Genomic DNA, 23,402 nt, shown 5'->3' on the forward strand with positions numbered 1-23,402 from the left:
CAATCACTGCCTTAAGTCTGGAACCCATGGACATCACCAAACGCTGGGTTTCCTCCTTCTTAATGCTTTGCCAGGCCTTTACAGCCGCAGCCTTCAGGTCTTGCTTGTTTGTGGGTCTTTCCGTCTTAAGTCTGGATTTGAGCAAGTGAAATGCATGCTCAATTGGGTTTAGATCTGGAGATTGACTTGGCCATTGCAGAATGTTCCACTTTTTGGCACTCATGAACTCCTGGGTAGCTTTGGCTGTATGCTTGGGGTCATTGTCCATCTGTACTATGAAGCGCCGTCCAATCAACTTTGCAGCATTTGGCTGAATCTGGGCTGAAAGTATATCCCGGTACACTTCAGAATTCATCCGGCTACTCTTGTCTGCTCTTATGTCATCAATAAACACAAGTGACCCAGTGCCATTGAAAGCCATGCATGCCCATGCCATCACGTTGCCTCCACCATGTTTTACAGAGGATGTGGTGTGCCTTGGATCATGTGCCGTTCCCTTTCTTCTCCAAACTTTTTTCTTCCCATCATTCTGGTACAGGTTGATCTTTGTCTCATCTGTCCATAGAATACTTTTCCAGAACTGAGCTGGCTTCTTGAGGTGTTTTTCTGCAAATTTAACTCTGGCCTGTCTATTTTTGGTATTGATGAATGGTTTGCATCTAGATGTGAACCCTTTGTATTTACTGTCATGGAGTCTTCTCTTTACTGTTGACTTAGAGACAGATACACCTACTTCACTGAGAGTATTCTGGACTTCAGTTGATGTTGTGAACGGGTTCTTCTTCACCAAATGAAGTATGCGGCGATCATCCACCACTGTTGTCATCCATGGACGCCCAGGCCTTTTTGAGTTCCCAAGCTCACCAGTCAATTCCTTTTTTCTCAGAATGTACCCAACTGTTGATTTTGCTACTCCAAGCATGTCTGCTATCTCTCTGATGGATTTTTTCTTTTTTTTCAGCCTCAGGATGTTCTGCTTCACCTCAATTGAGAGTTCCTTTGACCGCATGTTGTCTGCTCACAGCAACAGCTTCCAAATGCAAAACCACACACCTGGAATCCACCCCTGACCTTTTAACTACTTCATTGATTACAGGTTAACGAGGGAGACGCCTTCAGAGTTAATTGCAGCCCTTAGAGTCCATTGTCCAATTACTTTTGGTCCCTTGAAAAAGAGGACGCTATGCATTACAGAGCTATGATTCCTAAACCCTTTCTCCGATTTGGATGTGGAAACTATCATATTGCAGCTGGGAGTGTGCACTTTCAGCCCATATTACATATATAATTGTATTTCTGAACATGTTTTTGTAAACAGCTAAAATAACAAAACTTGTGTCACTGTCCAAATATTTCTGGCCCTAACTGTATATAAGTCCCCACAGGGAACTTGGCAGTTTAAGCCTGCACGATCTGATGCCTCATTCAATTCCTGGATGTGACCTTGCTCCCATGGGATAACGAATTCTTCTTTCTCAAGGGTGTCCGTCGCGATCTATTAGTTATAATCAATATAACTGATAAATGGGGTATTCCAGCCTAAAGGATTTATCAGCCCATCCATCTACTGAATGGGTGATCTCTGGTCGGTGTGGGTTTCCTCCACCATCTCCCCACGCTCGCAGTCAGGAGGCGTTACGTTTAGCAGTAGGTTGCGTATGCCTAAATTTAGGCTTTAAATCCCCATTAATCTTTCATGAAGGGAAGTGGTAATTGCTGTCATCGTTTCCACACTAATCATACAGTATATGTGATATTTTTCAGGATAAGCACTTGGATGGACAGAAGACGCAGCAGCTGCTGAAGCTCTGGAGGGAAAAGGTCTTCAGTTTGATGGTTCAGCTCAAGTCAGAAGATATCAACAAGGAGAATGATGATAGGAAGATACAGGACAAGGTAAGCGCAGAACTGCGGCGGGGTATGTGTCATCAATCATTTAGTCATGCAGTTCTCAATCACATCGTATATGTCACCAGATCTGCGCTCTGGAAAATTCCCTTCAAGAAAGCAATCAGCAGTTGGCGCTCTACTCGCACGCCATGCAAGACCGCACAGCAGAGGTGGAGATGGAGAGGGTCCGAAACAAAGTAAGAAAAGCTGGAGAAGGTGGAATACCGGTGTCAGGGGAAAGAAGGCTTGGGCATGTTAGGTTTTAACGTGGTCGTTTTCCCATCCCGCCTCCACTTCTGTGAGGGATAATTCGCCAATAGAATCGTTCACATTCGGCTAAAACTTATTTTCCTGTTTCCTCATTTCAAAAATAGATGTCACTTTACAGTCTATAGCGAGATATCGGACAGTCCAGAGTTCTCATCGCATGCCCTGGATACAACTTTTTCTGGCTTTCTGTCCATAAACTTTTCTATAGGACTTAAAGGAGTTCTCATAATTTGGATAACATTGCAAAATGCTTGGTAAAATAAGCAACTTTGAAATGTAGTATTGACTTTTATTGTTTACTGCTCATTGTTTAGATGACTGGCCACCACTGCAGAATATCAGCGGTGGCTGATCTCATTGGCGAGGAGTGCAGCTCTTAAAAAATTCCTTAAGCGCTGCTCTGAAGCTGCGCTCCCCCCCCGATACTGCAGATACAAAGCTACCTCTGATAGCAGCATTGGTGATCGCACAGTGTGGGACAGACGCACAACCATGCTGCTGGTCCAGTCTGTCAATCATTTAGGAGCACGTTGCTGCCGGGCACACTGCAACCTGGGAGGAATGATGCATTCATGATTAACATCATGGGATAACCCCTTTTAAATGCCTGAAATACCAAGAAATGTTAGTTCTATGTATGTATGTATATGTATGTGTGTATGTGTATATGTATATATATATATATATATATATATATATATATATATATATATATATATATATATATATATATTACACACACACACACACACACACACACACACACACACACACACACACACACACACACCTGTGTTTTAGCCCCCAAATCTCAGAAGCATCATTGTCAGAAGCTCCCTGTCCTCTCCCAACAGCTGCAGGAACGTTTCCTAGCAACCAGAAAAATGTAAAACGTGCTGCTCCATCCTGTGTCCCCATCCTGTCATGTTCTGCTCCATCCTGCATCCCCATCCTGTCATGTGCTGCTCCCATCCTGCGCCCCCGTTCTGTAATTTGCTGCTCCCATCCATATGCCCCGTACACTGCTCCATAAAGGTTTATGGCCCCCATAAGATGCTCCATATTATATGCCCCGTACACTGCTCCATAAAGGTTTATGGCCCCCATAAGATGCTCCATATTATATGCCCCGTACACTGCTCCATAAAGGTTTATGGCCCCCATAAGATGCTCCATATTATATGCCCCGTTCACTGCTCCATAAAGGTTTATGGCCCCCATAACATGCTCCATAGTATATGCCCCCGAACACTGCTCCATTATGGTTGATGGCCCCATAAGATGCTCCATAGTGTATGCCCCGTACGCTGTTCCATAAAGGTTTATGGCCCCCATAACATGCTCTATAGTATTATATGCCCCCGTACACTGCTCCATTATGGTTTATGGCCCCCATGAGATGCTCCATAGTATATGCCTCGTATGCTGCTGCGATATATATAAAAAAAAAATACCATACTCGCCTATCGTCGCTGGGGGGCCTGAGCAGGCGGGGACACCGGCGCGCTGTGGGGGTCAGGTGTCGGTATCGCCGCTAGCTCAGGCCCCCCAGCACTTGCTATATTCACCTGTCTGTCCCGTTCCAGCGCTGCGTGCCGCTCCGTGTTCCGGCTCCTCTGGCTGTGACTATTCAGTCAGAGGGCGGCGCGCATTAAGCGCGTCATCGCGCCCTCTGAACTGTGAACGTCACAGGCAGAGGACCCGGAACATGGAGCCGCACGCAGCGCTGGAATGGGACAGGTGAATATAGCTGATACTCACCCTCCTCGCACGTCCCTGCTTCTCCGTTGGAGATCGCGGTGTGCGTTCAGTGCTTAGGCATACCGCGATCTCCTGGGAGCGTCACTCTGTGCTGTCCAGACTGCGCCGGCGCTTGCGCAGGCTATAAAGGCTTCGGACAGAGTGACGCTCCCAGCGTTATATTATAGATATACATTATATATATATATATATATATATACATATATATATATATATATATATAATGTGTATATACGTGTATGTATACGTATATAATTTTTTTTTTTTTAAATACGTTATTCTGGCTATGATATCCTCTTTTCTAGTGTTTACAAGACAAGATGACTGCTGCCCAAGCCACAGCCGCCTCTCTGTCCGGCCGAGCTGAAAAAGCAGAACAGACTGTGCTACAACTAAAGCAAATGATAGACAGGTATGAACGCCTCTCATGACTGCACAGAAGCCGGGCTGTGAAATATCCCAGGGGGCAAAGAGCTAATGCAAAGGAAGCTGCAACCTGCTCTTCAAGGGTATTTCCTTGTCATAAAGTGATGGCATATAGCTATGAAATGGTCAGTGGGTAGCCAACCTCAGGAGTCCAGGAGATGGCAGCATAGTGATAAGGGCTGGCTGCGGTTCCCGGCATAGCCTGGTGGGCATCGACCATAGCTCTGCAGCCCCTTCATTCTCAGGATCGTTGAGGGTTCCAACGTTCTGACTTTTACCGATCACTGAGTCCTGGTGTATCCTATTAATAAGCGACTACTTTCCATTACTTAGAGGTGACTTTTAAATGTTGATTGTGTCGTCAGTTTTGTGCAGGTTTTCTACACCCAGGAAAACTCCTTCCGGGGGGCACTGCAACGACTGGTCACCCTAGGACAGAGGGTCTCATTTGCTACCAAAAGAGTGGACACCATACAGGGTAAAAAGGGGTTTAATTATTTTTTTGTATTGGAAATGGAGGGAAGAATCACTGGTCCATCACATGATTGTGTTCCTGGCCTTCACTGTGTTTTTAAAATTTTGTGTTTGTTCCCCGTTATAGTAAATGGGTAACGTCAGCTGATGCCATGAATCAAAAACTGAAAGCGCAAAATCAAATAAACTCCTACACTGCAGCTGAATTATAGGAAAACTCACCAGGAAAAGGAGTGCAAGACATAAATTATTTTATTTTTTTGTATTCTACCCCTCTGTCAGGTTTGATGGCCCAGAGACTGGCGCTGGTGAAGCTGAGACGAGAAGAACAGCCCAGTAACGCGGTGACAGATGACAACATGTAAGTGATTAGAGTCAGAACCATATGGAGGACTGGGGCCTAACCGGAGTCAGCCGCCAGATTAGATGATGAATATGGCGGCATTCTGCATAAATTTAAAGGGGTTTTCGTAGTGTAAGCATAGAAGGCACAGTAATCACATATAACATTAATACTGACTGTAGTGATGTGAATGCTGGGACCCCGACATGGCCTAGAATGAGTTGGCTACAACACTTCGTCAAGCAGATTTTCCCTACAAAGCTGTCATTCTCGACGTGGCACTTTTTTCCTGGAGCATGTGTCCTAAAACCAGGGCTGGGGTAAGTGTCGTATTTGCTCCTTTTATTAATTTTCATATGCCTTCTGCAGATGTCGTCCATCATATGAGGATTTACGGGCTGAAGTGAGCCTCCTAAATGAGGAAAGAGACCGTCTGAGCGGCGAACTGAAGCGTAGTGCTCTAATCATCGAGGGAAGAGTGACTGAGACCAGAGAGAAATGTAAGTAGGACAGTGGAGTAGAGAAATTCCGCTTTACATCCCTTTGGCCCCCTGTCAGGTCAGTGGCATATGTGAGGAATATGTCTGGGACATAACGGGTTAATCATCGCACACGACGGACAGTGGAGTTTTGTTGCTTGGCTGTTTTTTTCTACTTGTGCCAGATAAAAATGTATTTCCATGAATACGACCATCTTTGTGTTTTTGTGCAGTGGAAGCGGAAATAGAGGTCACTCGCCAGACAGCATCCCTTCTACGCTCTTCACTCCACGAGACAGAAGAGCGGGAGCGCGCCCTGAGAGAGCAAAGTTTGGATCTTGAGAGGAGACTTCAAGAAGCTTCTGAGGACTCTAAACGACTGCAAGAACAACTGTGCGATCAGAAGGAGGAATATGAGAAAGGTAGAAGATGTCCGATGTGGGCAGCTTTGGTACTGGGGTATGACGGGTAGTTCGAGGGTAGTATCATCTACGTGATGTTTTTTTTTTTTTTTTTTTTTAAAGAGCTACGGGACAAAGTGAGAGCTGTGGAGGAGAAGGCAACACAGCAGCTGGCTCAGATGGAGAAGCATCTACATGAGGCCAGGAGAGAGCACACAAAAGCAGGTAAGTCTGTCCCACATTACTGAGGCCCTTGTCAACGGGGCTAAGCTTCACAGACCAGATTGGCGCCGTTTCTGGGAGAAGCGGCTTTTTTTTTTTTTTTTTTTACAACACAAGGACAAAGGCTATGAGCAGGAAAAGTGCTAAAATAAAAAATAATTGTTACTCCCCTACTGAATCCCTTGCCACTTCAGCACTGGTGGTATCCACCATCTGGCCACTATGACGTCACGTGCCATATACGCAGGCACCAGGTCAGTGATTGGCTGCAGCAGCGATGTGAATGTGACATTAAACTCCTGGGCTGGGACGTACAGTAGTTGGATTGAATAGATGAGTAATAATTATTTTATCACATTTGCTGCACTTAGAGAATTAAAAAAAAGATAACAAAATTCCTGGATGCCCCTTTAATGCTTGCATTATCCAATCAGATCAGCCTGAATTGTATGCAAGGTTAACACTGTTAGAGAACACTTTAATAACAGAGCACTTTTACGTCCACGACCTTAGTTCCTGCTTCTCTTTCCAGTTGTGACGTTCAGACAGACTGAGCGCCAGATGCAGCGAGAGAAGGCCCGGAGCCAAGAAACCATAAGTACATTAGAAGACGCAGCTCGAGTACGTGAGGAACAACTTACCCGCCAACTACGGGACGCAGAAAGGGATAAAAATCTGATGATGGTGAGATTATCTAATCTGTTTATTGGAAATATACCTCCAAGGACTATGAGCCGGAAAACAGCATTTATAGTTACTTACTGTAAAATCTTTTTTCTCGGAGCCTTCATTAGGGGACACAGGAAACCATGGGTGTATGCCGCTGTCACTAGGTGGCTGACACTATGCAAAAAAAAAATTAGCTCCTCAGGATTGTACACCCCACCGACTGGCACCAAGTTAATCAGTTCAGTGAGAAAGCAGTAGGAGAAGCAACATGTGAAAGAAGAACACAGAAATCTGTAACAAGAAAACACAATTAAACACAGATGGAAAACTTGGGAGGGTGCTGTGTCCCCAATTAAGGCTCCGAGAAACAGATTTTACGGTGAGTAACCCAAAAAGATCTGTTTTCTCTATCGATTCATTGGGGGACACAAGAAACCTTGGGATGTCCCAAAGCAGTCTCTGAGGAGGGAAAACAGCACAGACTCCATTTAGGCCAGGGATCTAACCACTGCCGCCTGCAAAATTCTCCTGCCTAGTTTGGCTTCAGCCGAAGCATAGGTATTGATCCTGTAAAAGTTGGCGAAAGTGTGAATGGAAGACCAAGTCGCCGCTTTACAAAGCTGTAGGGCAAATGCCCAATGATGAACTGCCCAGCAGGCTCCCACCGCTTGGGTAGAGTGAGCCTTAATCTCAAGGGGAGGCGTTCTGTTCTTAACCCAGTACGCCTACAAGATTGATGTCCGGAGTGAGCAATTGTAGCCTTAGAAGGCGGAAGACCTTTACGCGGATAACAAAGAGAGAATCCGTCCTCTGGAAGGGGGACGGTCCTAGCAAGGTAAATGCGAAATGCCCTTACTAGGTCCAACCTGTTCAATGAACGCTCCAGAGGGTGAGTCGGAGACCGGTAAAAGGATGGTAGGACAATGTCCTTATTGAGATGAAAGGCAGTGACTACCTTAGGAAGAAAGGAAGGAACAGGCTGCAAGACCACCTTATCCTGGTGGAGAACCAAGAAAGGTGAGCGATAGTGATGAGCGAGTATACTCGTTGCTCGGGTTTTCCCGAGCACGCTCGGGTGGTCTCCGAGTATTTTTGACTGCTCGGAGATTTAGTTTTTGTTGACACAGCTGCATGATTTGCGGCTACTAGACAGCTTGATTACATGTAATCAAGCTGTCTATTAGCAGCAAATCATGCAGCTGTGGCAAGGAAAATGAAATCTCCGTGCAGTCACAAATACTCAAAGACTACCCGAGCGTGCTCTGGAAAAGCCGAGCAACGAGTATACTCGCTCATCACTAGTGAGTGACAAAAAAGAGCCACCAACTCTGAAACACACGTGATGGAAGTGATTGCCACTAGAAAAAACACTTTCCACAAAAGAAAAGTTAGCGAGACCTCTCGCAGCGGTTCAAAGGGGAAACTCGTGAGAGCCTCCAGAACTAAGTTGAGATCCCAGGGATCCACTGGAGTTTGGTACGGAGGGACTGCTTGAGCCACTCCCTGAAGAAAAGTTCTAACCTGAGAACGAGAAGCTGGGCTCTTCCGAAAAAGAATCGAGAGCACAGAAACTAGGCCTTTCAGAAAACTGAAGGCTAGTCCTGAGACAAGCCATGCTTGAAGGAAAGCTAAAATAGACGGAAGGTAGAAAACCATAGGTGTGGAGTGATTAGCTTTGTACAAACGGAAAAAGGCTTTCCAAGTCCGGTAATAGACTCGAGACTAAGCTGGCTGCTGGGCCCAGATCATTGTCTGAATCACAGGCCCTGAGAACCCAGGCTCTCTAAGAACCACGGTCTCAATAGCCACATCGTCAAATTGAGGATTGAGAATTCTGGTGGAAGATGGGACCCTGAGAAGGTAGATCAGGTCTGTACGGGAGTCTCCAGGGGGCGTCTGCTAGGAGATTGACTAACTCTGCATACCAGACCCTCCTGGGCCAATCCGGTGCTATGAGAATAACCGGTACACCTTCTGCCTTGATCTTCAACAGCCTGTGAAGTAGGGGAAAGAGGAGAGAACAGATAGGGAAGAGCGAACTGTGACCAGGATATCGCCAATGCATCAGCACCCACCGCGAGGGGATCGTGGGTCCTGGAAACCAATTGCGTGACCTTTTCTGCTCAACCGTAACGCCATGAGATCTTCGTCCAGAGTGCCCCACCGTAGGCAGATCTGACAGAAAACGTCCTGATGCAGGAACCATTCTCCCGCAGTGAGACCATCACGAGTGAGAAAGTCGGCGGCCAAATTGACTACGCCAGAAATATGCACTGCAGATATTGCAGGAACTGATTCTCTGCTTAGAGGAAGATATTCGAGACTTTTGTAAAGGCCAAAGGACTCTGGGTTCCTCCCTGGTGATTGTCATATGCCACTGCCGTGGCCTTGTCTGTCTGAACTCTGACTGGAAAGCCCTTGAGGAGGTCCTGCAAATGTAGACGGAACAGAAGGATGTTTCTGATCTCGAGTATGTTGATTGGCAGAGAAGTCTCTTCCAGGGACAAACTGCCCTGGACCGCGAGGTGTTGGAAAACTGCTCCACAGCCGAGGAAACTGGCAACCATTGTAACCGCTTACCAGGGAGTGGGGAGGATGGATCGGCCCTGAAGAATAAGGGAGGACAGCCACTAGTTTAGGGACTCTTGATTCGAGACTAGATCCAAACTGGACAGTCCAGAGAAAGAAGAGATCTGTTCCATTGGGACAGGATGGTCTGCTGCTCTCAGAACCGCCATTGCCGAGTTGAGGGATGGAGACCACGGTGCCTGAAGAGAATGCTCTATTTTCCTCAGGGAGGAAGACCCTCCCGCGAAGGGTGTCAAAAAACATGCCCAGGAATTCAAGCCGCTGGGAAGGGACTAGACGGGATTTTGACTTGTTGATTATCCAGCCGAGTGGAGATGGTATCAAGTGATGGACAGACTTTGCCGAGTTAGGCGAATAGTGGGAGTCTTAATGAGGATGTCATCGAGATAAGGTGTGACTACTAACCCTGTGACCCGAAGGATGGCCATCACAGCTGCCATTATCTTTGCGAAGACCCTGGGAGCGGTTGCGAGATTGAAGTGCAGGGCAATGAATTGAAAGTAGTCCTTCTGGACCGCAAACAGCATGAATCTCTGATGGCCTGGAATCCACGGTCTGGATGCAATAAGCTTCCTTTCCTGCACAATTACTTTCTGAATAACTCTCTTAATCTGTTGGCCCTCACTGAAATTTGGATTCAGGATTCTGATCACTGTCTTCCCTGTTGCCATTTCCCATGGTAGCTTACAATTCTCCCATTACCCGAGACACGCAAACAGACTTGGTGGTGGAGTAGGCATACTCCTGTCCCCACAATGCACTTTCCAGGTCACCCCCCCCCCCCCCCAGTTCCATCACTCTCATTCCCTTCTTTGAGGTCCACACCATCAGGCTCTTCCATCCCCTCTCTCTGAGTATCTGTCATATATCGGCCCTCAGGCTCACACTTCATGTCCTCAGAACTACCAACCCTGATCTTGGGAGACTTCAACATCCCCCATCAACAGCCCCATTTCTACATCTGCATCCCAGCTTCTATCACTAACCACTTCTCTCGGCCTCTCACAGCTCTCAACCTTTGAGACAAACAAAGACTGTAACACCCTTGTGTCATGGTTTACTGGGCTCTCTTGTCAGGTAGTTGCAATTTTAACTCGGATGGCCTCTTTCTGGGTCCTGGGAGGCTTTTTATAGCCTCACTGTGAGGTCAATCCTTGTCATTTATACTCTGACCTTTGGCTGAGTTTGTCTGACCCTGTTGTGCCTCTGCTTTGTGCATGTACTATTGTTTGTCTGTTTGGTTTCTGATCTGCTTCCGTCCCTGTTGTGATTCCTGCCTGCCGTTTCTGTACCGTCTATTGCCCATTCTGGCTTTCTGAACTCTTGCTACGTCCTGACTATTCTTCTGACTGCCCCTGTGTACTGCGCCGACCTCTCTGTATGATCTTAGCTTGTGTGACTACATTTTTTTTCTGTCATCCCTTTTAACATCCTTGGGGGTTTCCTCTCCTTCTTACACTTTCTCCCAGAGCCGCTGCAGCCACCCGCTGTAGGCTCAAACAGCGACGCTAAGCTCCACTCACCCCCTCTGACACGCGGTCACGTGACTACAGGTCCTGTCTGCCTGCTCTGGAGAACGGCTAACCCCTGCAGCACTGGTGCGCTCTCGTTCACAGCTCCTCGGTGTCACAGGCTGTCCCTGGCACCAGACTTCCAGGCTAGCCTCCTGCGCTGTTGCCAGTGAGTGCCCGTCAGGTAGCTCGTCCTGACAGCTTGATCTGGTCTTTGTCCGGCTCTCTTCAGTCTCCTACCTAGATAACTTACTGCTTCCCCTCTCTGACCACAACATTCTCTACTTCACGCTCACAAATCCTCTCCCACTCTGCCACACTCCTACCTACCGCACTTGCAGAAATTTACAAGCCGTTAACATTCATTCACTTAGACCCCCTACACTCATTACTGTCCTCATTATCCTATTTTTGCTGTCCTGATTTGGGTGTACACCACTACAATGACACTCTCAGAAGCACCCTGAACCCAGCAGCGCCCCTCACCCTCAGAACCTCCAAGCCCTGAGTAAAACAGCCCTGGCTCACATCGCAAACTCGATTTCTCCACCGATGCTCTAGGAGTGTTGAACGCCTATGGAGGAAAACTCGCAAACCAGAAGACTTCATCCACTACAAATTTATGTTAAGGATCAATAACTCTGCCCTTTGCCTCGCCAAACAGACCTATTTCACCACCCTGATCTCCTCACTATCTTAACAACCCATAACTTTTTAACACCTTTCACTCCCTCCTCAGTCCTAAAGCACAGGCCCCTATCACGGACATTTGTGCTTATGACCTGGCCTCCCACTTTATAGGGAAAATAGATAACATCCGTCAGGAAATCCGCTCCCAGCTATGAAGTACTGTGATTCCCATTCCTCCGTGCATCTCCTCTCACTCACTGTCCACATTTGATCCCATCTCAGAAGAAGTCGTCTCCAGGCTCCTCTCTTCTTGTCCGACTACATGCACTACCGACCCAATTCCTTTACGTGTCCTCCAGTCGTCACTACTCGCCTAACTACAATCTTTAATCTGTCCCTCTCCTCTGGCATTTTCCGCTTCTCCTTCACTCTATCATTACTCCATTATTACAAAAAAAATAGTCTATAGACCCATCCTGCACAAATAACTACAGACTAGTCTCCAACCTCCCCCTTCATCTCTAAACTTTTGGAGCGCCTAGTCTACTTCTGCCTTACCCGTTACCTCTCCACTCACTTCCTCCTAGATCCTTCACAGTTTGGCTTCCGCCCCCTACATTCTACTTAAACTGCACCCATCAAAGTGGCCGATGACGTTCTGACAGCAAAATGTAACGGTGACCACTCTCTGCTCATTCTTCTCTACCTCTCTGCAGCTTTCGACACTGTTGACCACCATCTCCTACTCTCTATGCTCCAGTCAATAGGCATAAAGGACACTGCTCTCTCCTGGTTCTCTTCCTATATTTCTGTCCGTTCCTTCAGTGTATCGTTCCCTGGCTCCACTTCATCTCCTCTTCCTCTCACTGATGGGGTCCCTCAGGGCTCAGTCCTTGGCCCCTTCTCTCTCTACATGGCCCCAAATAAACAGACCATCAGCAGATTTGGCTTTCGGTACCATCTTTATGCCGATGATATACAACTAATACATGTCGTCATCCCCTGACCTTACCCCCTGCTGTACTACACAACGCCAGTGACTGTCTGTCCGCAGTCTCCAAAATCATGGCCGCTCTCTATCTGAAACTCCTCCTTTCCAAAACTGAACTTTGTCTGCTCCCATCATCTACTAGGGTATGTTTCCACTGTCCGAATTGACAGCGCTTTGGACCCAGCTCCGTCCAAAGCGCTGCCGGCTTTTGTACGCGCGTTGATTCTGCATGTGTTTATTGAACCATGTAGAATCACCGCATCCTGTACATAGGACGGTGATATTTATCTTGCGGAGACTGAGCATTTCCGCAAGATAAATTGACATGCTGCAGTCTAGAAAGACGCGCCACATGTCCGGTTACGCAGGGATGCCGGAGGCGTCCCTGCACGCATAGTGGAGATGGGATTTCATAAAATCCCATCCACTATGCTGTAACATCTGGCTGCTGCGGATTGGACGCTGTGGATGTGGCGTTTACTGATCGTGGAAACATACCCTTAAGCTCCCTAAATCTGACATCTCCTTCCCATGGGTGACACCATAATAACGCCCAGGCACGCTGTCTGGGTGTAATGTTTGACATCAATCTTCACCTCCCATATACAATCTCTTGCCGCTTACACCTAAAGAACATCTCTAGAATCCGCCTCTTGATCACCATGGAAACAACAAAAACCCTCACTGTTGCCCTGATCCTCTCCGGCCTGGACTACTGTAAACACTCTCTTAATTGGCCTCCCCCTCACTTGACTTTCCCCTCTCCAGTCCATCCTTAATGCAGCTGCCTGGGTCGTCCATCTGACTAATCGGTACTCTGATATGTCCGCTCTTCGCCAGTCATTAAACTGGCTACCTGTTCATTAAAGGATCCAATTCAAACTGCTTGTTCTCACTGACCAAGCTCTCCACAGTGCGTAACCACCCTACATCTCCTCCCTCATTTGTTTATCTACCTACCCGCTCGTTACGCTCTGCAAATTACTTTCGACTAACCTCTGCACTAATCCATACCTCCCGCTCCCGGCTCCAAGACTTCTCCTGCATTGCGCCAATCCTCTGGCATGCTCTACCCCAAGAAATTAGGGCTATATACAGATTGCACAGTTTTAGGCGCTCGCTCAAAGCACATCTGTTCAGAGCAGCCTATCACCTTCCTTAATCAAAGTGTGTGTGTGTGTGTGTGTGTGTGTGTGTGTGTGTGTGTGTGAAAATTCACTGAAAATAACCCTCCATCAAACTTCACCGCACCCAACAGCACCACAGATACTGGCTGGTGACCAGCTCATGCAGACTTTATTTATCCCCCACTCCCTCAAGATGGCTGGACCATCATTGTAAATACGCACCTGTACTTTGTCTTCCCCCACCTCATTGTAGATTGTAAGCTTTTACGAGCAGAGTCGTCTTATCCTGTCAGCAGGATTGTGTATAGTAACCTACAGTGTCAAGTTGGTGCTGTTATACTGAATAAAATGATACTTGGGCTGATGAACTCCATCTTGTGGTTGTTAATGTTTATTTTAAGTTATGTGTTAATGATATGCTCGTGCTCCAGGGCGGGGTTGGTGTATGTCATGACCTGATTATATATTCATAATGCAGACTGCTGACAGGTCAATGATCCCTCACCTACCTGCCCCCTAGCTTGCATAATGAATATTAACTTAGTGGGGTGTACACTGCTGGGGAGGAGCTAATTTTTTATGTATAGTGTCAGACTACTAGTGGCAGCAATATACAACCGTGGTTTCCAGTGTCTCCCAATAAAGCGATAGAGAAATCATTCTAATAACATTGGCAAACCAATTGAAAAAATCTGGAGTATTATTGTGATAATCATCTCTTAAAATAAACTGGGAACTCCTCATAAATGTACTGTTGAGGGAGGATCTAAAGTGATCCTTCACGGTTGACTCAGTGATTTCCAAATTAATCTACAGGGCGTTGCCAGCAACTGAAAATGACCAGACGGAGACGTGTGTCTATGTTTGGGGGGGATCTCTGGCCCCCGTTTATTGTGTATCACTTTTCATAATCATAGAAATTATACTTCAACCAAACAGCACTAGAACACCCTCACGGTTCTTAACCTATAAGAATGCAGGAACAGTCTGTACGTCAAAGTCTCGTAGAACAATACACCCTCAATCTCATGTCCTGTCCAGGCTGAAACAATCAAGGTCTCATAACAGCTGTGAACTTTAGCCTAGTAACAAAATTTATATCAAAACAGCAAAATGGAGTCGAAAAGCACAAAATGGAGAATCTTTCTTAATTTGTTCCTTCACATTCCCCCCCTAGATAAATTTTGTTAACTAATATGCAGCATCAGAGGTACTATCCCGAGCTATAAGCTCAAGGGGTACGGTCTTCGCATGACTGGTGCCATGTTACCAGCCATGGCTGTTGCGGCACACCCATCCCCCCTGTATGCTACAATTTACGGATAACTATTTTTGATGATGGTGGAGATCTTTTGAAGGTAGCCATACGCTTGGCTTCAACATCTTCATCAGATAATTTTGTGAAATCGGTGTAGAGAAGAGCAGGGGTGGCACCGCTTTTGGTATCCTCATTAGTTGTCTTAGTGCAGAATTCCCTAATACATACAGAAATACACCAAAGAACAAGTTTTAGTATTACATACAGGACAAGGATAAAGGCAACGATGTGTAACAAACTTTGCAAGATTCCAGCTATCCAGCCCCCAAGTCCCTTAAACCAATTGGCTGGATTAAGAAAGGAGAAGGTGTCTGCCCACCAACTGTCCTTATTACGGTCATTGTCTTTATCATATTGATCTCTAGTCTTTGAATGTCCTCTAACTTTAACTTCATAGTGCTATTGGGATCTATATAATAACAGCAAGCAGGTCCAATGACCTGACACATACCACCCTGTGCTGCTGTTAAGTAATCCAGTACTACAGTATATCGATTCGTGACTATAATAAGTTGGTTTTGGACAACAGCAGTAGAATTAAGTATATCCAATATATCCCAAATTTGATCATCTAGATAGGCTGTGGCCTTAAGCAATTTCTCCCACATTTGTGTCTGTACTACTAATCTTTCATGATATTGTACAAACTTATTATTTAAGGTTATTGGGGAATTTAGGCTGTCCCATGCGGTTACCAATGTTATTATATAGAAATACGAAAAACCAAAACATTATGTCCCCTTATTTGCTACTAGTCTGTTTGACCAGCTTGCAGTGCGATACGTGGATCCACTTCGGCCTTCCTTCCAGTTTCACTGACCTAGGAGTAATAAGGAGGACCTGATAGGGACCGTCTTACAAGGGTTCTAGTCCGTGTTTTCTGACATGCCTTTTCACGACCACAAAACCACCAGGCTTCAAGTTGTGACAAGTGTCGGTTTCTGCTGAATCTGGAAGGGAAGAAGAAACTAAAGCATGGGTGTTAGTAAGATTTTTATTAAGTTGAATAACATATTACATAGTTACATATAGTTACATAGTTAGTAAGGCCGAAAAAAGACATTTGTCCATCCAGTTCAGCCTATATTCCATCATAATAAATACCCAGATCTACGTCCTTCTACAGAACCTAATAATTGTATGATACAATATTGTTCTGCTCCAGGAAGACATCCAGGCCTCTCTTGAACCCCTCGACTGAGTTCGCCATCACCACTTCCTCAGGCAAGCAATTCCAGATTCTCACTGCCCTAACAGTAAAGAATCCTCTTCTATGTTGGTGGAAAAACCTTCTCTCCTCCAGACGCAAAGAATGCCCCCTTGTGCCCGTCACCTTCCTTGGTATAAACAGATCCTCAGCGAGATATTTGTATTGTCCCCTTATATACTTATACATGGTTATTAGATCGCCCCTCAGTCGTCTTTTTTCTAGACTAAATAATCCTAATTTCGCTAATCTATCTGGGTATTGTAGTTCTCCCATCCCCTTTATTAATTTTGTTGCCCTCCTTTGTACTCTCTCTAGTTCCATTATATCCTTCCTGAGCACCGGTGCCCAAAACTGGACACAGTACTCCATGTGCGGTCTAACTAGGGATTTGTACAGAGGCAGTATAATGCTCTCATCATGTGTATCCAGACCTCTTTTAATGCACCCCATGATCCTGTTTGCCTTGGCAGCTGCTGCCTGGCACTGGCTGCTCCAGGTAAGTTTATCATTAACTAGGATCCCCAAGTCCTTCTCCCTGTCAGATTTACCCAGTGGTTTCCCGTTCAGTGTGTAATGGTGATATTGATTCCCTCTTCCCATGTGTATAACCTTACATTTATCATTGTTAAACCTCATCTGCCACCTTTCAGCCCAAGTTTCCAACTTATCCAGATCCATCTGTAGCAGAATACTATCTTCTCTTGTATTAACTGCTTTACATAGTTTTGTATCATCTGCAAATATCGATATTTTACTGTGTAAACCTTCTACCAGATCATTAATGAATATGTTGAAGAGAACAGGTCCCAATACTGACCCCTGCGGTACCCCACTGGTCACAGCGACCCAGTTAGAGAACAGCACGGTCAGTTTCTTCTGATAACTACTGAGGCTGGAAATTTGCAACTGAGAGCCTAGCACCAAACAATATCTCATATGGGGACAGGCCATGTTTTGCAATAGGGGTAGTACGAATGTGGTACAGTACAATGGGTAGGAGCTCTGGTCATGGAGCCGTAGTCTCCTGCATCATTTTGGTCAGTTGTCCCTTCAGTATGCCGTTCAGCCTCTCAACTTTCCCACTGGATTGTGGATGGTACGGAGTATGGAGGGCTACAGTGGATCCAAGCATTGTCAGAACCTCCTGATACACATGAGAAGAAAACGCCGGGCCTTGGTCACTTTCAACGACTTCTGGAACACTATATCTGCATATGACTTCCATCACCAGTTTCTTTGCTGTGGTCTTTGCAGTCATGTTGGTAATGGGGAATGCTTCCGGCCAACTGGAGAACATGTTGACAACCACCAGACAATATTCATACCTTACCATTAAAGACAAACAAAACACAGGTTAAATACCAAAATTAACCCCTGTGCCCGTCAGGAGATAATAAAGCCATAACGGTCTCGTACAAACAAATATATAAACCTATAAAAAGTGTACAAGTCAGACCTCAAAGTACAAAGAAATACCAAAACTTTATTAGAAGTACAATCACAAGAAACAACAATGATGGTGATGTATACCAATGTAAAAAACACCACAGACCTGAGGCACATATTATAGCCAAAGTCCTTCCTGCCACTTATATAAATCTCCCATGTCAGAACAACTCATTACGCCAAGTGGCATGTTGGACAGTGTTCCCACGATACTATATCTCTAATATGGCAAAGCAAGTAAAGCAAATCCAGCTACATTACCTCAGGTCTGGCACCATCAGACCTGAGGTAAGTCTGGCTTAGCAAGGTGCTTCGGGGGTACACGTTGAAGTTGACCGGCATTGCAGGTCTGACAGATATTACATGCACGGTTGAGTGCTGTCGGGACTGTAGAAATACCTGGAGCCCAGTAGAATTTTTATACCAGGGCTAGGGCCTGTTTTTTTCCTCGATGTGTGGGCCCATGTGCCCACGAGGCAATAGCATGGTACATCTGCTTAGGGAGACACACAAATTGGTCCTTTTTCCAGAGACCATTGTCCATACATGCTCCATCAGCCTTCCACTGCTTCACCTCTTCCTTTGGGGACATTCTCTGCATCATGATTTAGCGGTCTCGTGGGGTCCGGCAGAAAACCTCAGTCTGTCGTGGATCATCAGGTTCCTGTAGAGTCAGTGTTTCTTGTAGCTGTTTACGCTAAGAGCGTGTGGTCACCATAGCTGGTATGGTCTGTTCAACGGGTAGGAGAGCAGCAGCTTTTGCTTGCATATCTGCAAAGGCGTTACCAACAGTCTGTGGACTGTTCCTAGGACCGTGCGCCTTAACTTTGATAATGGCCACCTGGGTAGGTAATTTGATTGAGTCCATGAGGGTTTTAACAGCTTCAGCATTCTCCACTGGAGTCCTGGCGGTAGTAACAAACCCTCGATTGGCCCATAGGGCTCCGAAATCATGAGCAATACCAAATGCATACTGTGAGTCTGTGTATATATTAGCCCGACTGTCTTTGACCAGAACACATGCAGTAGACAGAGCCTGAAGTTCTACTTGTGCTGACAGTGAGGAAGGGAGTGCAGCTCCGTGCACTACAGTGTCTTCCATAGTATCAGCGTATCCGGTGTGGAATCTGCCAAACTCATCAGCATATCTTGAACAGTCTTTCAGGGCATTGTAGAGAGGTTGCATTATACGGGATGCGTCCGGTATCCACTGACGACAATAAGTACATAGTCCAAGAAAACGCTGGAGTTCAGTCTCATCTTTTGGAAAAGGAAGGGAACTGACGGCTATTTTTCTTTCTTTTGTGAGGTGTCTGACACCCTGAAGGAGACAGTGACCCAAAAATGTCACTTGACCAAGGCAGAACTGAAGTTTTGAGGCCGAAACCCGACAGTTCAGATCTGCCAGACACTTGAGGAGGCTAACAATGGCAGCAATAGCTTCCTGCTTTGTTCGTGCACACAACAAAAGATCATCCACATACTGAAGCAGCGTGACATAGGGGTGATTTAACTGCCAGGGTAAAAGACACTGGCCCATATTTTTTGCAAACTGATTGGGACTGTTTTGGGACCCTTGTGGCATAACTGTCCACGTAAATTGTTGTCCCTGATAAGTGAATGCAAATAGAAACTGGCACTCTGGGTGTAATGGAATGCTGAAGAAGGCATTGGCAAGGTTGATGACTGTGAACCAAGCAGCATCCTGAGGTATCTAGGACAAAAGAGTATGTGGATTAGGCACCACCAGAGTTTCTAGAACAGTAGCTGCATTAACTGCCCGTAGATCTTGTACCAGCCGGTACACAGGGGGTTGGCCGGGTGGGGGAAATAAGGGCGTGTTACATGGGGAAACACAAGGTACCAGGGCACCATTATCGAGTAACGTTTGTATTTGACCTTTGAGGCCCCGCACCTGATCATCTTTCAAAGGGTATTGATTGACTTTGGGAAAAGGGGCACCAGGTTTGAGAAACACTTTTCCTGGTTCTACAGGCATTATTGGGGTGGATCTGGGACTATCAGGGCCATCATCTCTGTGGGAAGGGCGTGTAAGATACAGATCTCATTATGTTCATCTGCATAGGGGTTATATAACGTAAGTACCATCTGACCATCTTTGAATTGTAGTCTGGAGCGGAACTGTGATAATAAATCTTCCCCCAGTAAATTTTCCGGACATGAGGGAGAGATTACGAACTGAGCAGAAACTTCAAGGAAAGGTCCCACAGGAATGGGTTTTGTAATAGTATATTTATTGTGTCTGCCATCTACACCGATTAAAACAAGCTCTTGGTCTGAGAATTGACATGACGGGGCTGGGAAGGGGGGTTCCCAGACATAGGGTTAAAAGGGATATTGAAGTATGGGACTGGATTTGTGTAAGGTGGGAGGGCAGGAGCTGGAGTCTGTTGGGTGGGCCACTGATAAGGAACAGAGCTGTGTCCTTGTAGCTGTGGTGGGGGCTGAGATTGGAGGGGAATCACTGTGGCTACTGGTTTAACCTTTGCCTTTCCTGCTGATGCAGAACGGGCTAAGTTCTTTTGAAAACTCTTGACTATTTTCAATCTGGAGTGGAAGTCTCGATATCAGGTCTAACTGATATTATTGCCTCTTTCAATTCAGATTTAAGGCCGGACATTAAAGCTGCCACAAAAATGTGTGAATAGTCTTTATTTTACAATGATAATCCCAGATCTTTAAATACTACCATAAGACACCCATATAACTTCTCGGCAGTCCAGGATATATTGGTGTCTTGGGGTTAAGGGGCATAGGGCTTACAGTCGGGAGAAAATGGTTAATTTCCTGGGGAGGGACATGATAGGGAGTTATAAGGGTTAAAAGTTGACCAGCAATTTCTCATTTTTACAACACCATTTTTTTTTAGGGACCACATCACATTTGAAATCATTTTGAGGGGTCTATATGATAGAAAATAATGAAGTGTGACACCATTCTAAAAACTACACCCCTCAAGGTTCTCAAAACCACATTCAAGAAGTTTATTAACCCTTTACGTGCCTCACAGGAACTGAAACAATGTGGAAGGAAAAAATGAACATTTAACTTTTTTTTGCAAACATCTTAATTCAGAACCATTTTTTTTATTTTCACATGTGTAAAAACAGAAATGTAACCATAAATTTTGTTATGCAATTTCTCCTGAATACGCCAATACCCCATATGTGGGGGTAAACCACTTTTTGGACGCACCACAGAACTTAGAAGTGAAGGAGCGCCGTTTGACTTTTTCAATGTAGAATTCTCTGGAATTGAGATTGGACGCCATGTCACGTTTAGAGAGCCCCTGATGTGCCTAAACAGTGGAAACTCCCCACAAGTGACACCATTTTGGAAACTAGACCCCTTAAGGAACTTCTCTAGATGTGTGGTGAGCACTTTGAACCCCCAAGTGCTTCACAGAAGTTTATAACGTAGAGCCGTGAAAATAAAAAATCGCTTTTGTTTACACAAAAATGATCTTTTCGCCCACAAATTCTTATTTTCACAAGGGTAACGGAGAAATTAGACCACAAAAGTTGTTGTGCGATTTCTCCTGAATACGTCGATACCCCATATGTGAGGGTAAACCACTGTTTGGGTGCACCGCAGAGCTTGGAAGGGAAGGAGCACCGTTTTACTTTTTCAATGTAGAATTGGCTGGAATTGAGATCGGACGCCATGTCGCGTTTGGAGAGCCCCTGATGTGCCTAAACAGTAGAAATCCCCCACAAGTGATCCCATTTTGGAAACTAGACCCCCCATGGAACTTATCTAGATGTGTGGTGAGAACTTTGAATGCCCAAGTGCTTCACAGAAGTTTATAATGCAGAGTCGTGAAAATAAAAAATATTTTTTTTTCCCACAAAAAAGATATTGTAGCCCCCAAGTTTTTATTTTCACAAGGGTAACAGGAGAAATTGGACTGCAATAGTTGTCCAATTTATCCCGAGTACGCTGATGCGCCATATGTGGGGGTAAACCACTGTTTGGGCGCACGGCAGAGCTCGGAAGGGAAGGAGCGCCGTTTTGGAATGCAGACTTTGATAGAATGGTCTGTGGGCATTATGTTGCGATTGCAGAGCCCCTGATGTACCTAAACAGTAGTAACCCCCCACAAGTGACCCCATTTTGGAAACTAGACCCCCCAAGGAACTTATCTAGATGTGTGGTGAGAACTTTGAATGCCCAAGTGCTTCACAGAAGTTTAGAATGCAGAGTCGTGAAAATAAAAAATATTTTTTTTTTCACAAAAAAGATATTGTAGCCGGGAAGTTTTTATTTTCACAAGGGTAACAGGAGAAATTGGACCACTAAAGTTGTTGTCCAATTTATCCTGAGTACGCTGATGCCCCATATGTGGGGGTAACACACTGTTTGGGCGCATGGCAGAGCTCAGAAGGGAGGGAGCACCATTTGACTTTTTGAGCGCAAAATTGGCTGTCGTGTTTGGAGACCCCCTGATGTACCTAAACAGTGGAAACCCCCCAATTCTAGCTCCAACCCAACTCCAACACACCCCTAACCCTATTCCCAACCCGATCCATAATCCTAATCACTAACCCTAACCATAATCACAACCCTTACCCCAAAACAACCCTAATGTCAACCCTAACCATAACCCTAATCAAAACCCTAAATCCAACACACCCCTAATCCTAATCTCAACCCTAATCCCAAACCTAACCCTAATCCCAAGCGTAACCCTAATGCCAACCCTAACCCTAATACCAACCCTAATCCAAACCCTAATCCCAACTCTAACCCTAACTTTAGCCCCAACCCTAACCCTAAGGCTACTTTCACACTTGCGTCGTTTGGCATCCGTTGCAATCCGTAGTTTTGGACAAGAAACGGATCCTCCAAATGTGCCCGCAGGATGCGTTTTTTGCCCATAGACTTGTATTGCCGACGGATCGTGACGGATGGCCACACGTCGCGTCCGTCGTGCACTGGATCAGTTGTGTTTTGGCGGACCGTTGGCACATACAAAGTCCAATGAAACGTTTTTTTTGTACGTCGCATCCGCCATTTCTGACCGCGTATGCGTGGCCGTAACTCCGCCCCCTCCTCCCCAGGACATAGATTGGGCAGCGGATGCGTTGAAAAACTACATCCGCTGCCCACATTGTGCACAATTTTCACAACGTGCGTCGGTATGTCGGGCCGACGCATTGCGACGGCCCCGTACCGACGTAAGTGTGAAAGAAGCCTAACCCTAAATTTAGCCCCAACCCTAACCCTAAATTTAGCCCTAACCCTAAATTTAGCCCTGACCCTAACCCTAGCCCTAACCCTAGTCCTAACCCTAACCCTAATTTTAGCCCCAACTGCTGTTCTCCTGCCGGCCAGCAGATGGAGACAGATGGCGGGCGCACTGCGCATGCGCCCGCCATTTTCTTTTGCCGGCGGCCAGGAGGAGCAGCAGGAGGACCCAGGGACACAGGTGAGTATGATAGGGTCCCCGAATCCCCCTATTTCTCTGTCCTCTGATGTGCGATCACATCAGAGGACAGAGAATTACACTTTACTTTTTTTTTTTTTTTTGCGGTCGCCGGTAAACAGTTAATTACCGGCGATCGCAAAATAGGGGTCGGTAAAACCGACCCCGATCATGTTCTTCTGGGTCTCGGCTACCCCCG

General features: G+C 45.9%; 1 protein-coding gene across 2 annotated transcripts in view; it reads left to right on the forward strand.

The window, feature by feature from the left end:
- The window catches only part of CCHCR1 (coiled-coil alpha-helical rod protein 1), a 42,940-nt gene that overhangs the window by 14,812 nt on the left and 4,726 nt on the right, over positions 1–23,402 (forward strand). For both annotated transcript variants that reach the window (XM_069746473.1, XM_069746474.1), the window contains exons 8-16: positions 1,765–1,896; positions 1,977–2,087; positions 4,227–4,333; positions 4,713–4,825; positions 5,104–5,182; positions 5,534–5,664; positions 5,877–6,065; positions 6,168–6,269; positions 6,799–6,950. In XM_069746473.1, coding sequence (XP_069602574.1) covers positions 1,765–1,896; positions 1,977–2,087; positions 4,227–4,333; positions 4,713–4,825; positions 5,104–5,182; positions 5,534–5,664; positions 5,877–6,065; positions 6,168–6,269; positions 6,799–6,950 — 1,116 coding nt within the window. The remainder of the gene's footprint in view (positions 1–1,764; positions 1,897–1,976; positions 2,088–4,226; positions 4,334–4,712; positions 4,826–5,103; positions 5,183–5,533; positions 5,665–5,876; positions 6,066–6,167; positions 6,270–6,798; positions 6,951–23,402) is intronic.

Source organism: Ranitomeya imitator, chromosome 2, assembly GCF_032444005.1.
Source record: "Ranitomeya imitator isolate aRanImi1 chromosome 2, aRanImi1.pri, whole genome shotgun sequence".
NCBI lineage: Eukaryota > Metazoa > Chordata > Amphibia > Anura > Dendrobatidae > Ranitomeya > Ranitomeya imitator.